Source organism: Oncorhynchus kisutch, linkage group LG7 (genome assembly GCF_002021735.2).
Source record: "Oncorhynchus kisutch isolate 150728-3 linkage group LG7, Okis_V2, whole genome shotgun sequence".
In the NCBI taxonomy this organism is placed as follows: domain Eukaryota; kingdom Metazoa; phylum Chordata; class Actinopteri; order Salmoniformes; family Salmonidae; genus Oncorhynchus; species Oncorhynchus kisutch.
In genome coordinates this window covers 16959242-16973155 of record NC_034180.2, presented here as the reverse complement: position 1 = coordinate 16973155, position 13914 = coordinate 16959242, and the positions used below count along the sequence as shown (strand labels likewise).

The 13914-nt window shown below is 45.0% G+C and overlaps 1 protein-coding gene across 1 annotated transcript in view; it reads left to right on the top strand.

Annotated features, from left to right (window-relative positions):
* LOC109894231 (intersectin-2) overlaps positions 1-13509 on the top strand; it is a 39938-nt gene extending 26429 nt beyond the window's left edge. Inside the window, exons 29-39 of the mRNA XM_020487545.2 lie at positions 2871-2992; positions 3075-3181; positions 3299-3482; positions 3749-3847; positions 4029-4196; positions 4285-4497; positions 4719-4837; positions 4968-5050; positions 5144-5227; positions 10491-10664; positions 10914-13509. Coding sequence (XP_020343134.1) covers positions 2871-2992; positions 3075-3181; positions 3299-3482; positions 3749-3847; positions 4029-4196; positions 4285-4497; positions 4719-4837; positions 4968-5050; positions 5144-5227; positions 10491-10664; positions 10914-11071 — 1511 coding nt within the window. The 3' untranslated portion in view covers positions 11072-13509. The remainder of the gene's footprint in view (positions 1-2870; positions 2993-3074; positions 3182-3298; positions 3483-3748; positions 3848-4028; positions 4197-4284; positions 4498-4718; positions 4838-4967; positions 5051-5143; positions 5228-10490; positions 10665-10913) is intronic.
* The last annotated feature ends 405 nt before the right edge of the window (positions 13510-13914 follow it).

The following is a 13914-nucleotide window of genomic DNA, read 5'->3' as shown; positions in this document are numbered from 1 at the left end:
ATTTCTTTTAATTGTCACCTGTTCATCAATCCATCCATTCTTCTCACTCATGTTTTCCTTTCACTTCTCTCCCTCTTTCCCTCCCTTCCTCTTTTCTCTCCCCTCTTCATCTCTTTCTTTCTGTAGGGTTGTAGTGTCTCCTTCTCCTCCTCTCCGTCTGAGACCCACTATTACGCTCTCGACTGTTGGAGGCCCCGCCCCTTTACTAACCTCTGACCCCTGTCTGGTCACACCTCTCTAACCTCTGACCTTCTGCCTGTGTCTGTTTGGAGTAGGTTGACGTTATCCTTGAACACAAATCTAGGGTCAGACTAGCCAACCCATAATGCTAACTTGTTAAAGGGATAGTGCAAAATACTGGAAATTAAGCCGTTTTCTTACTTACCCAGAGTCAGATGAACTTGTGGAAACCATTTTTAAGTCTGCATGCAGTTTGAAGGTGCAATCATCCATGACTTAATCTGTCATTGGGTAAGTAGAAAAATGCTGTAATTGCCATAATCTTGCTCTGTCACTTTAACCACGAGGGGAATGTAATAACATCTGTGCCAGTGGTTAGGGTTTAACTTCTACCTACTCTACCACTGATACAGGGTCTGATAGGTTGTCATCCCTTAGTGCAGCGTTGCCCAAACTCTGTCCTGGTGACCCAAGGTGGGCATGTTTTTGTCCTAGTACTACACAGCTGACTCAAACAATCAAAGTTTGATGATGAGATGATAATTTGAATCAGTGCTAGGGCAAAACCCCTAATGACCACTCCTTGGGGTCCCCAGGACTGAGTTTGGGCAACGCTGCCCTAATGATCAGAGTTAGCATTAACGTTAGGTAACCTGATCCTAGATCTGTGGTTCGGGGAAGCTACCTGGAGCATCTGTCCCTTTCCTTCCTGCTTTTTCAAGTCAACTCTCACCAACTGGCTTTTTTAAACCTGGGACTGAACCAAGAGCTGAGATTTGACCCGTCTGTCTGTATCCCTGCTGTCCTTAATGCATCCAATGACTTTTCTTACCTGATGTAGGACCCCTGGCTGAATCTAAAGAAAAACGTATGCAAGTTGAAACAAACATGCACATTCCTAAACGGTTTTCTATATTAGGACAATGTTTTGGTGTTTGGTGACCCTGAAGTGTAATGACTCTAATGTTGATCTAGTGGGTCTCTCTCTGTGGCTGTCCCCCTTCACCTGCCCCCTCCTTTCCTCCCATTTTGTCTTAGAAGGAGCAACAGAATTTTATTAGCCCCATTTTTATTTTATTTATCATTTAAGGAAGTTCAGCTCGCAAAGAACCCACTGATTCCTTACTGATTCAATAATGATGAGTCGTTTGCGTTGGCCACACTGTATTTGTTAGAGGATTTGTGACAATCAAAAAGGAGTCCCCTCTGATTCAACTGGAACGATTCATCATTGACTGAATTGTAACAATTAATTTGCTCGGGCAACTGTGTGTGTTTTTCGAAAGCCGTACCTGATTGTGATGATTCATAGCTCTTTGAATCAACTCTTTGAGCTTTGCAGTGTTCAAGAGCAGAACAAACAACTAGTTAGAACCGCACCTTAATTCCTCTGGCGTTGACTATATTATTCTGATTACTGATGCTGTTTCTCTGCTGTGCCTATTTCCGTATTAGTGCATGATCAAGCTAGAGTGAAGTAGCTAGCTGCTGTAACACTGAAAAGGAAACTAATCTATGCAAACTAATGGATGTTGTTAGACAACCAAGCACTGTCCAGGGGTTGGATTGCTCTTTCTCTGCATCCTACTACAGCTCCTCCTATTCTCTTCTGCTAAGGGGCTTGTTCCACATAACACAGTGAGACGATTTTTGAAAATGTACCTCTGTCTTTGCTTCTATCTGAGTCTTGCCCAACCGGTAGTGTGGAGCCGGCTGCGTAGAGTCCAGTTGGACACCAATGACAAAGGAATAAGGGCGCCATCTGCCGCCCGGTTTGGGCTAATCTGAATCCATGGTGAAATTAAAGGCTGCTTTTGAAATGTGTGTCGTCATCTCTGGGTGTGAATGTTAGGACAGCACTAACGGTATGACCGTTTGTCTGTGGAAGAGATCAGTGTGTGTACAGTCAACACAACACCATTGCTATCTGAAATAAACACCCACAGTTTCAGAACTGGAACACAGTATCTAGATATTCTGATCTCTGGTTACTGTTTTATTTACCCGGTGTCTTCCCAAGGCAGGGTGACCGTTATCTTGGTCATCTGGAAGTACACACAGTCCTTCTCCTATTTTGGTACAACAGATTTAGCTGCTTGTCTTGCTATGGGCTTAGTGTCTGTGGATGAGAGGGCAGGAGGGATAGAGAGGACAAGGTGAGGGAGAGAGGAGAACACCAGTTAGAGGGTTGGCTAAAGCGAGAGCATCTCATAGTCTACCTGTGCAGAGAGAGACAGCAGAGAGAGCATGAGTTTACACAGTGAAGACAAGCTGCAGTTTCTAAGGCTCTGGGATAAGACAGAAGAGGGGAGGGATACTGGGAAAGAGGAGACCACCTGTATGGGACTCCACGGCTGTCAGAATGGGCACTCTGCACAAGGTAAGAGTGCCCTTGCTTTGGGTGAATGTGTGTGGTTGGTTCTGAGACAGACTATCGATTGATGGGTTTAGGGGAGTGTGTGTGTGTGTGTGTGTGTGTGTTTTCAGAGTGTATACAAATGTGACTGTGCGTTACTGTTCTGAGTATATACAGACGTAGGATCCTAATTTGACCATTATTGTCTCAGCAAAATAATCCTGCAGCTACAGGAAAATTCGCAGCAACAAAAAAGTGATCAAATTAAGATCCTGCATCTGTATGATTCCCTCCTCTCACTTGCTCTCTTGCTCTCGCTCTCTCTCTCTCTCAGGGTGTGCTGACCTGAACAGTCTAGACTCTATGAGTCCCCAGGAGAGGAAGAGACAGGGCTACATCCACGAGCTCCTCCAGACAGAGGAGAGATATGTGGAGGACCTCCAGATAGTCATGGAGGTAACACACCAACACAGACGCTAGAATCGGTGCGCACACACACACAGCAAGCACACTTATGTACTCTACTCCGTGTGTTCAGGTGTTCCATAAGCCCATGTCTGAGTCGGGCCGTCTGACAGAGGCAGAGATGGCCATGATCTTTGTCAACTGGAAGGAGCTCATCGCCTGCAACACCAAACTGCTAAAGTAGGTATTGACGTGGAGTGGGTTTAGGTGTGTGTGTTCACCAGTATGAGTGTCTCGGGCCAGATGGTAAGAACATGTGGTGTTTGGGTTTAAATGTGTGTGTGTGTGTGCTCGTAGGGCTCTGCGTGTGCGTAAGAAGACGGGGGGTGAGAACATGCCTGTCCAGGTGATCGGGGACATCTTGGCGTCCGAGCTGGCTCACCTCCAGCCTTACATCCGGTTCTGCTCCTGTCAACTCAACGGAGCTGCTCTGCTACAGAGTAGGACTGACAACCAACAAGACTTTAAAGACTTCCTCAAGGTGAGAGGGGGAGACTGGGAGGGAGGGAGCATGAAAGAACGTGCAGTGAGTGAAGGAAGACAAGAGTACAGAGAGAGAGAGGAAATTAATGAAAAGACAACACATTTAAGTTGGAAGAAGAAGGGGCGGGAGGTAGAATACAACAGGAGAACGTGCGGTGAGTGGAAGAGGAGAACGTGAACATTTCTGATGCATACCAACCGGAGAGAGCTGATTATACATGGAAGGTTGTGTGTTCATATTAAATATAGTTTTTTCTCCATCAGAAAATCGCCACAGACTACCGCTGTAAAGGCATGCCCTTATCCAGCTTCCTGCTGAAGCCCATGCAGAGGATCACACGCTACCCTCTACACATCAAAAACGTAAGTGTGCGCGTACGTCTTTGTCTGCGTGTATAGTACCTGTGTGTGTGCGTGTGTATAAGTCATGTGAGTGTGTGTGTGTTCCATCTGTGTTGTTTGCTCTTTGGAAAGCAGTTTGTGACAACTGCTGATGTAAATAGATTGGTGTGTGTATTTAACCCCTGTCTTTTGGTTGTCTCAGATCCTGGAGAGTACCCAGGAGGACCATGCAGACCGCAGGCCTTTGAGAGAGGCTCTGGAGCGGGCTGAGGAGCTCTGTTCTCAGGTCAACGAGGGAGTCAGGGAGAAGGAGAATTCTGACAGGCTGGAGTGGATACAGTCACATGTACAGTGTGAGGGAGTCACAGAGGTAGACACAGACGCGCACACCGTATATATACACACACACACACAGTATCTCAAACACATCTGTAACCCTCCCTCTCTCTCCCTCGCAGAACTTGGTGTTTAACTCTCTGACTAACTGCCTGGGGCCCCGTAAGCTGCTCCACAGTGGGAAGGTGTATAAGATTAAGAGCAATAAGGAGCTGTGGGCTTTCCTCTTTAACGACTTCCTGCTGCTCACCCACGCTGCCAAACAGTTCAGCTCCTCAGGACCGGACAAGCTCTTCAGCACCAAGAACAACACACAGCTCAAGATGTATAAACCGGTGAGAAACAAACGGCACGGACGTGCTCGCACACGCTGACATTTGTTCCAAATGGCTCATTTTGACAAGGGAAAGAAAGGGCACTTCCTATTTGAAAAGCGTCACTCATCGGAGCCCGTTCAAATTGAGAACATCCCCGTATCCAGTTTCTCAATGGTTATGACATGTATTATGGCACGGTTATGACAGCCTTATGAAGTGTCTTATGTTTCCTCCTGTAGCCGGTGTTCCTCAACGAGGTTCTGGTGAAGTTGCCTGACCCGTCCAGTGAAGAGCCCTTCTTCCACATCTCCCACATCGACCGAGTCTACAGCCTCAAAACCGAGAACATCAACGAGAGGTACGCACAGGCACAAACACAAATGCAGGTGCACACACACTAATATGCAGGGACTCCACTCGCATTCCATTACCCTTGCTCATTGTGTGTGTGTGTGTATATGCGCGTGTGTGTACTTTTCGTTCTGCAGGACGGCCTGGGTGCAGAAGATTAAAGCTGCCTCAGAGGACTTCTTAGAGACCGATAAGAAAAAGAGAGAGAAGGCATACCAAGGTCAGTTTTCTGTTTTTCTCTCTCTCACACGCACTCCAATAGTTAAAGCAGGAGTCCTAGTAGTGGTGTGACTATTCTCGTGTGTGTGCGCAGCTCGTTCCTTGAAGGCCAGTGGAATCGGCCGGCTGTTAGTCACCATCCTGGAGGCCACTGAACTCAAGTCCTGCAAATCCAACGGTGAGTTTTATAAGCATTCATACATAGAGTGGCAAGAAAAAGTATGTGAACCCTTTGGAAATACCTGGATTTCTACATAAATTGGTCACCAAATTTGGTCGGACCTTCTTCTAGGTCACAACAATAGACAAACAGTCTTAAACTAATAACACACAAATAATTATGTTTTCATGTCTTTATTGAACACACTGTGTAAACATTCACAGTGCAGGGTGGACCATTCCTCTTTACAAAACTGTTTCAGTTCAGCAATATTCTTGGGATGTCTGGTGTGAACTGCTTTCTCGAGGTCATGCCTCAGCATCTCAATCGGGTTGAGGTCAGGACTCTGACTGGGCCACTCCAGAAGGCGTATTTTCTTCTGTTGAAGCCATTCTGTTGTTGATTTACTTCTGTGTTTTGGGTCGTTGTCCTGTTACATCACCCAACTTCTGTTGAGCTTCAATTGGCGAACAGATAGCCTGACATTCTCCTGCAAAATGTCTCGATAAACTTGGGAATTCATTTTTCTGTCGATGGTAGCATGCTGTCCAGGCCCTGAGGCAGCAATGCAGCCCCAAACCATGATGCTCCCTCCACCATAATTTACAGTGGGGATGAGGTTTTGATGCTGGTCTGCTGTGCCTTTTTTCTCCACACATAGTGTTGTGTGTTCCTTCCAAACAACTCAACTTCAGTTTAATCTGTCCACAGAATATTTTGCCAGTTCCGCTGCGGAACATCCAGGTGCTATTTTGTGAACTTCAAACATACAGCAATGGTTTTTTTGGACAGCAGTGGCTTCTTCCATGGTGTCTTCCCATGATCGCCAATCTTGTTTAGTGTTTTACATATCGCACACTCGTGAACAGAGATGTTAGTATGTTCCAGAGATTTCTGTAAGTATCTGACACTCTAGGATTCTTAACCTCATTGAGCATTCTGCGCTGTGCTCTTGCAGTCATCTTTGCAGGACGGCCACTCCTAGGGAGAGTAGCAACAGTGCTGAAATGTCTCCATTTATAGACAATTTGTCTTACAGTGGACTGATGAACATCGAGACTTTTGTAACCCTTTCCAGCTTTATACAAGTCAACAATTCTTAATCTTAGGTCTTCTGAGATCTCTTGTTCGAGGCATGGTTCACATCAGGCAATGCTTCTTGTGAATAGCAAACTCACATTTTGTGAGTGTTTTTTATAGGGCAAGGCAGCTCTAACCAACATCTCCAATTTCGTCTCATTGATTGGACTCCAGGTTAGCTGACTCCAATTAGCTTTTGGAGAAGTCATTAGCATAGGGGTTCACATACTTTTTCCAGCCTACACTCTGAATGTTTAAATGATGTATTCGATATCAACAAGAAAAATACAATAATTTGTGTGTTATTAGTTTAAGCACACTGAATCTGCCTATTGTTGTGACTTAGATGTATGTATTTATTTTATTTCACCTTTATTTAACCAGGTAGGCAAGTTGAGAACAAGTTCTCATTTACAATTGCGACCTGGCCAAGATAAAGCAAAGCAGTTCGACAGATACAACGACACAGAGTTACACATGGAGTAAAACAAACATACAGTCAATAATACAGTATAAACAAGTCTATATACAATGTGAGCAAATGAGGTGAGAAGGGAGGTAAAGGCAAAAAAGGCCATGGTGGCAAAGTAAATACAATATAGCAAGTAAAACACTGGAATGGTAGTTTTGCAATGGAAGAATGTGCAAAGTAGAAATAAAAATAATGGGGTGCAAAGGAGCAAAATAAATAAATAAATTAAATACAGTTGGGAAAGAGGTAGTTGTTTGGGCTAAATTATAGGTGGGCTATGTACAGGTGCAGTAATATGTGAGCTGCTCTGACAGATGGTGCTTAAAGCTAGTGAGGGAGATAAGTGTTTCCAGTTTCAGAGATTTTTGTAGTTCGTTCCAGTCATTGGCAGAAGAGAACTGGAAGGAGAGGCGGCCAAAGAAAGATTTGGTTTTGGGGGTGACTAGAGAGATATACCTGCTGGAGCGTGTGCTACAGGTGGGAGATGCTATGGTGACCAGCGAGCTGAGATAAGGGGAGACTTTACCTAGCAGAGTCTTGTAGATGACATGGAGCCAGTGGGTTTGGCGACGAGTATGAAGCGAGGGCCAGCCAACGAGAGCCAGCCAACGAGAGCGTACAGGTCGCAATGGTGGGTAGTATATGGGGCTTTGGTGACAAAACGGATTGCACTGTGATAGACTGCATCCAATTTGTTGAGTAGGGTATTGGAGGCTATTTTGTAAATGACATCGCCAAAGTCGAGGATTGGTAAGATGGTCAGTTTTACAAGGGTATGTTTGGCAGCATGAGTGAAGGATGCTTTGTTTTGTGAAATAGGAAGCCAATTCTAGATTTAACTTTGGATTGGAGATGTTTGATATGGGTTTGGAAGGAGAGTTTACAGTCTAACCAGACACCTAAGTATTTGTAGTTGTCCACGTATTCTAAGTCAGAGCCGTCCAGAGTAGTGATGTTGGACAGGTGGGTAGGTGCAGGTAGCAATCGGTTGAAGAGCATGCATTTAGTTTTACTTGTATTTAATTGGAGGCCACGGAAGGAGAGTTGTATGGCATTGAAGCTTGCCTGGAGGGTTGTTAACACAGTGTCCAAAGAAGGGCCGGAAGTATACAGAATGGTGTCGTCTGCGTAGAGGTGGATCAGAGACTCACCAGCAGCAAGAGCGACCTCATTGATGTATACAGAGAAGAGAGTCGGTCCAAGAATTGAACCCTGTGGCACCCCCATAGAGACTGCCAGAGGTCCGGACAGCAGACCCTCCGATTTGATACACTGAACTCTATCAGAGAAGTAGTTGGTGAACCAGGCGAGGCAATCATTTGAGAAACCAAGGCTGTCGAGTCTGCCGATGAGGATGTGGTGATTGACAGAGTCGAAAGCCTTGGCCAGATCAATGAATACGGCTGCACAGTAATGTTTCTTATCGATGGCAGTTAAGATATCGTTTAGGACCTTGAGCGTGGCTGAGGTGCACCCATGACCAGCTCTGAAACCAGATTGCATAGCAGAGAAGGTATGGTGAGATTCGAAATGGTCGGTAATCTGTTTGTTGACTTGGCTTTCGAAGACCTTAGAAAGGCATGGTAGGATAGATATAGGTCTGTAGCAGTTTGGGTCAAGAGTGTCCCCCCCTTTGAAGAGGGGGATGACCGCAGCTGCTTTCCAATCTTTGGGAATCTCAGACGACACGAAAGAGAGGTTGAACAGGCTAGTAATAGGGGTGGCAACAATTTCGGCAGATAATTTTAGAAAGAAAGGGTCCAGATTGTCTATCCCGGCTGATTTGTAGGCGTCCAGATTTTGCAGCTCTTTCAGAACATCAGCTGAATGGATTTGGGAGAAGGAGAAATGGGGAAGGCTTGGGCGAGTTGCTGTTGGGGGTGCAGTGCTGTTGACCGGGGTAGGAGTAGCCAGGTGGAAAGCATGGCCAGCCGTAGAAAAATGCTTCTTGAAATTCTCAATTATGGTGGATTTATCAGTGGTGACAGTGTTTCCTATCTTCAGTGCAGTGGGTAGCTGGGAGGAAGTGTTCTTATTCTCCATGGACTTTACAGTGTCCCAGAACTTTTTTGAGTTCGTGTTGCAGGAAGCAAATTTCTGCTTGAAAAAGCTAGCCTTGGCTTTTCTAACTGCCTGTGTATAATGGTTTCTAGCTTCCCTGAACAGCTGCATATCACGGGGGCTGTTCGATGCTAATGCAGAACGCCATAGGATGTTTTTGTGTTGGTTAAGGGCAGTCAGGTCTGGGGAGAACCAAGGGCTATATCTGTTCCTGATTCTACATTTATTGAATGGGGCATGTTTATTTAAGATGGTTAGGAAGGCATTTAAAAAAAATATCCAGGCATCCTCTACTGATGGGATGAGATCAATATCCTTCCAGGATACCCCGGCCAGGTCAATTAGAAAGGCCTGCTCGCTGAAGTGTTTCAGGGAGCGTTTTACAGTGATGAGTGGAGGTCGTTTGACCGCTGACCCATTACGGATGCAGGCAATGAGGCAGTGATCGCTGAGATCTTGGTTGAAGACAGCAGAGGTGTATTTAGAGTGGAAGTTGGTTAGGATGATATCTATGAGGGTGCCCGTGTTTAAGGCTTTGGGGAGGTACCTGGTAGGTTCATTAATAATTTGTGTGAGATTGAGGGCATCAAGTTTAGATTGTAGGATGGCTGGGGTGTTAAGCATGTTCCAGTTTAGGTCGCCTAGCAGCACGAGCTCTGAAGATAGATGGGGGGCAATCAGTTCACATATGGTGTCCAGAGCACAGCTGGGGGCAGAGGGTGGTCTATAGCAGGCGGCAACGGTGAGAGACTTGTTTTTAGAGAGGTGGATTTTTAAAAGTAGAAGTTCAAATTGTTTGGGTACAGACCTGGATAGTAGGACAGAACTCTGCAGGCTATCTTTGCAGTAGATTGCAACACCGCCCCCTTTGGCAGTTCTATCTTGTCTGAAAATGTTGTAGTTTGGAATTAAAATTTCTGAATTTTTGGTGGTCTTCCTAAGCCAGGATTCAGACACAGCTAGAACATCCGGGTTGGCAGAGTGTGCTAAAGCAGTGAATAGAACAAACTTAGGGAGGAGGCTTCTAATGTTAACATGCATGAAACCAAGGCTATTACGGTTACAGAAGTCATCAAAAGAGAGCGCCTGGGGAATAGGAGTGGAGCTAGGCACTGCAGGGCCTGGATTCACCTCTACAGGAGTAGAATAAGGGTGCGGCTAAAAGCAATAAGAATTGGTCGTCTAGAACGTCTGGAACAGAGAGTAAAAGGAGGTTTCTGGGGGCGATAAAATAGCATCAAGGTATAATGTACAGACAAAGGTATGGTAGGATGTGAATACAGTGGAGGTAAACCTAGGTATTGAGTGATGAAGAGAGAGATATTGTCTCTAGAAACATCATTGAAACCAGGAGATGTCATTGCATGTGTGGGTGGTGGAACTAATAGGTATACCACAAACCCCCGAAAGGTGCCTTATTGCTATTATAAACTGGTTACCAGTGTAATTAAAGCAGTAAAAATAAATGTTTTGTCATACCCGTGGTATACGGTCTGATATACCACGGCTGTCAGCCAATCAGCATTCAGGGCTCGAACCACCCAGTTTATAAACGTAAACATGGCACATGTACAGACTGTATTCGTGTCTTGAGCACTGGTATGTATTAAAACCTTTCCCTCCTCTTCCTCTCTCCTTGTCATCCCGCTCCTCCTCTTCCTCTCCCAGGTAAGAGTAACCCTTATTGCGAGGTAACCATGGGGGCTCAGATCTACACCTCTAGGACCCTCAGTGACACGGTCAACCCCAAGTGGAACTTCAACTGTCAGTTCAACATCAGAGATTTGTACCAGGACGTCCTTTGCATCACCATCTTCGAGAGGGACCAATTCTCCCCTGACGGTCAGCACGCACACACAAATCCAGACATTCTGGCTGCGCTGGCCAGGCAGACTAAATTCAGACGGGTGCCAGGTCTCAAATAGTTGTTGAACATATCAGCTCACCACGTCAAATGATGATGCCCGACTGTGCAGTTGGTGTAGTACGGTTTATGTATCGCAGCGTCTGCAATGTAGTCGGCCTGGAACGCAACCTCTATGTATAATGTGTCGGACTGCTAACTAGTCTCTCCTCTCTGCCGTTTCCCAGACTTCCTGGGTCGCACGGAGGTTCCCGTGGCGACCATAAAGAAGGAGTTGGAGAACAAGGGTCCAGCGACGCGCCGTCTGCTCCTCCATGAGGTCCCCACTGGAGAGGTGTGGGTCCGCCTCGACCTGCAGCTCTTTCAAAACAGAGCATCCAAATAAGGACCTCTGGGCCAACACTGGACGTCCAAATGAAGACGTCCTGCAACTCTTCCAAACAAAGGACGCCAAAATAAGGACATCCTGGTCTGCCGCCACGCTGGAGGGCCTTGGTAGAAATTGTATGTAACTGCTGGTCCTAATGGTTAAGTTTGGGGTTGCCGGATCCTAGATCTGTGGTTAAGCCAGGGCTAACTTTTACCTGGAGCTGCCATGGGTAACACTAACCACCTGATGAGCTAATGGGAATCCTCCCCTCCCTCATCGGAGATTAGACGTTCAGTCCTAAGCACTGATCTGAAGACAGTTTCTAGCCTTTGAGGTTTGACTGGGGGTAGGCAGGGTTGGGTTAGTGTAAAGCTGATCCTAGATCTGTGTTTAGGAGCAGCTTCTAGCAATAGTGGTTCTTCTTGAACCAGCAAAACACTTATGGCCTATGCACTCCTCTGCTACTGACTCTCACTCTGCCAAGTATGCTTGTTGTAAACTCAACCCAGGCCAATGTTTGTTAAAACTGTATTTATGTCATTACAGATAGTCTTAAATAAATAAGTAAATATTTGTTAAAGCTAAGATTTTGTTTGGGAAAGTAATATGAGGTCAAATGGAGAGCTGTTGGAAAAGTGTGGTCCTTCTTGCCACAATAGTTTACCACTGGACATGAGACTAATCTCAGGATTGAAGTCTTCTTCCTTTTGCTGCCAGTCTATATTACTGTATCAAAACCTGCTTCTTTTATTTTGTCTCAATCCGTTCATTTTTCTCTCTTATTAGTATAGTAACATTAAAGATACATGTGCAGAGGATTTTTAAGATACTGTGGCGACACTGAGATCTGACTGAGTTTTAAAACGACCGGTCTGTCTGACTCCCTTTAATGCTTGTTATACTAGACAACATACTTCTGCCATGTGCTCCCTCCAATATATGGGTGTTTCAATGGTATAGTTTATTTTGTCTTTGATCTCTTATAAATGTTGGGGAGGTATTGTTCTTTAATTGTGGTTTAGTTGCCTCAAATCCTAAAAGGGAAAAGTATCTTTTTGTTTCTTCCACTCCCGGGCCCATATTCACAGAGGTTCAGAGTAGGAGTGCAGACATAGGATCAGTTTTTCCTTTTAGATCATAATGAATAAGATGATATGGATAGAGGGGACCTGATCCTAGATTAGCACTAGCCTGGTCCCAGATCTGTTTGTGCTTTTGCCTACTCCATTGTCAAGCCAAACATGTTCTGCATGATAATTCGGTTAGGAGTAGGCAAGAGAGCAGAAACCGACTGACACCCAGGCTAGATCAGCACTCCTACTCTGGGATACTCAGTGAATATGGGCCCAGATGCCTCCAGTGGCTCTATAACCATTAAGTGGTGTGGCTGCAGATGACTGGTGAGCCAGAGTGGCTCTTATTGATTTTAATTTATGCAACTATCCAGAGATTTTGATCATCAAAACATTGTATTCAGTGTCTGAAAAATCTTTCAGTAGCCTTTCATATTTTACAAAGGATTTCCAAGAATAGTCTTTGAAGGACAACATCCCATTTGAACTATATGTAAAGTCTTAAGTTTGTAAGACAGGAAGTGATTAGCTGGACAGCCAAGTAAAGTACCGATCTATCAGACTCTCGCTGCCTTTTCTCCTAATTTTATACTGAACAAAAATGTAAACAAACAATTTCAGTGATTTTACTGAGTTACAGTTCATATAAGGAAATCAGTCAATTGAATCAATTCTTTAGGCCCTAATCCATGGATTTCACAAAACTGGGCAGGGGTGCAGCCGTGGGTGGGCCTGGGAGGAAATAGGCCCACCCACTGGGGAGCCAGGCCCAGCCAATAAGAATGAGGTTTCCCCCACAAAAGGGCTTTATTACAGACAGAAATACTCCTGTTTCATCAGCTGTCTGGGTGGCTGGTCTCAGACGATCCCGCATGTGAAGAAGCCGGATGTGGAGGTGCTGGGCTGGCATGGTTACACGTGGACTGTGAGGCCGGTTGGACATACTGTAAAATTCTCTAAAACTAAGTTGTAGGTGGTTTATGGTAGAGAAATTAACTTTAAATTCTCTGACAACAGCTCTGGTGGACATTCCTGCAGTCTGCATTGTGTGACAAAACGGCACATTTTAGAGTGGCCTTTTATTGTCCCGAGCACAAGGTGCACCTGTGTAATGATCATGCTGTTTAATTAGCTTTACATGTTGTGTTTATATTTTTGTTCAGTATAATTTGAGCTGCACAAGTCTTCTATTGGGTTTTATTCATTTGAGGTTTAACTTTAAATCATGTTTTTTGTGTCAATGATTCTATGTAATGATGACAGTGCTAACAGTGTGGATTCTACATTGCTACCTAACATGCAGTGTGTTCACAATGGGCACAGCATGGCACTCACTGAATCATGGCTCTTTTAACGATAATAAAAGGTATTGAAAACAAACTGTCCAAGATATCTAAACTGAGATTGCCCCTATAGTCATTGGTTTGTATAGACCTCACCAGCTTGTAGTCCTAAAAAAACGAAATGATTTACCTCCAGTTCGTTCAGTTATTCCTATGGGCAAAGTGAATTAGGAAAGAATTGGATTTTGGAATGAATGCAGAAAAAAAGGGCTCTGTTCAATCAGATCCGCATAGCGGTTGTTTTGATGGGTGTCTGAGGTGGAACTGCTTTAGCGCTGTCAAAAATCCACAAGTGGGGCGGCAGGGTAGCCTAGTGGTTAGAGCATTGGACTAGTAACCGAAAGGTTGCAAGTTCAAATCCCCGAGCTGACAAGGTACAAATCTGTCGTTCTGCCCCTGAACAGGCAGTTAACCCACTGTTCCTAGGCCGTCATTGAAATTA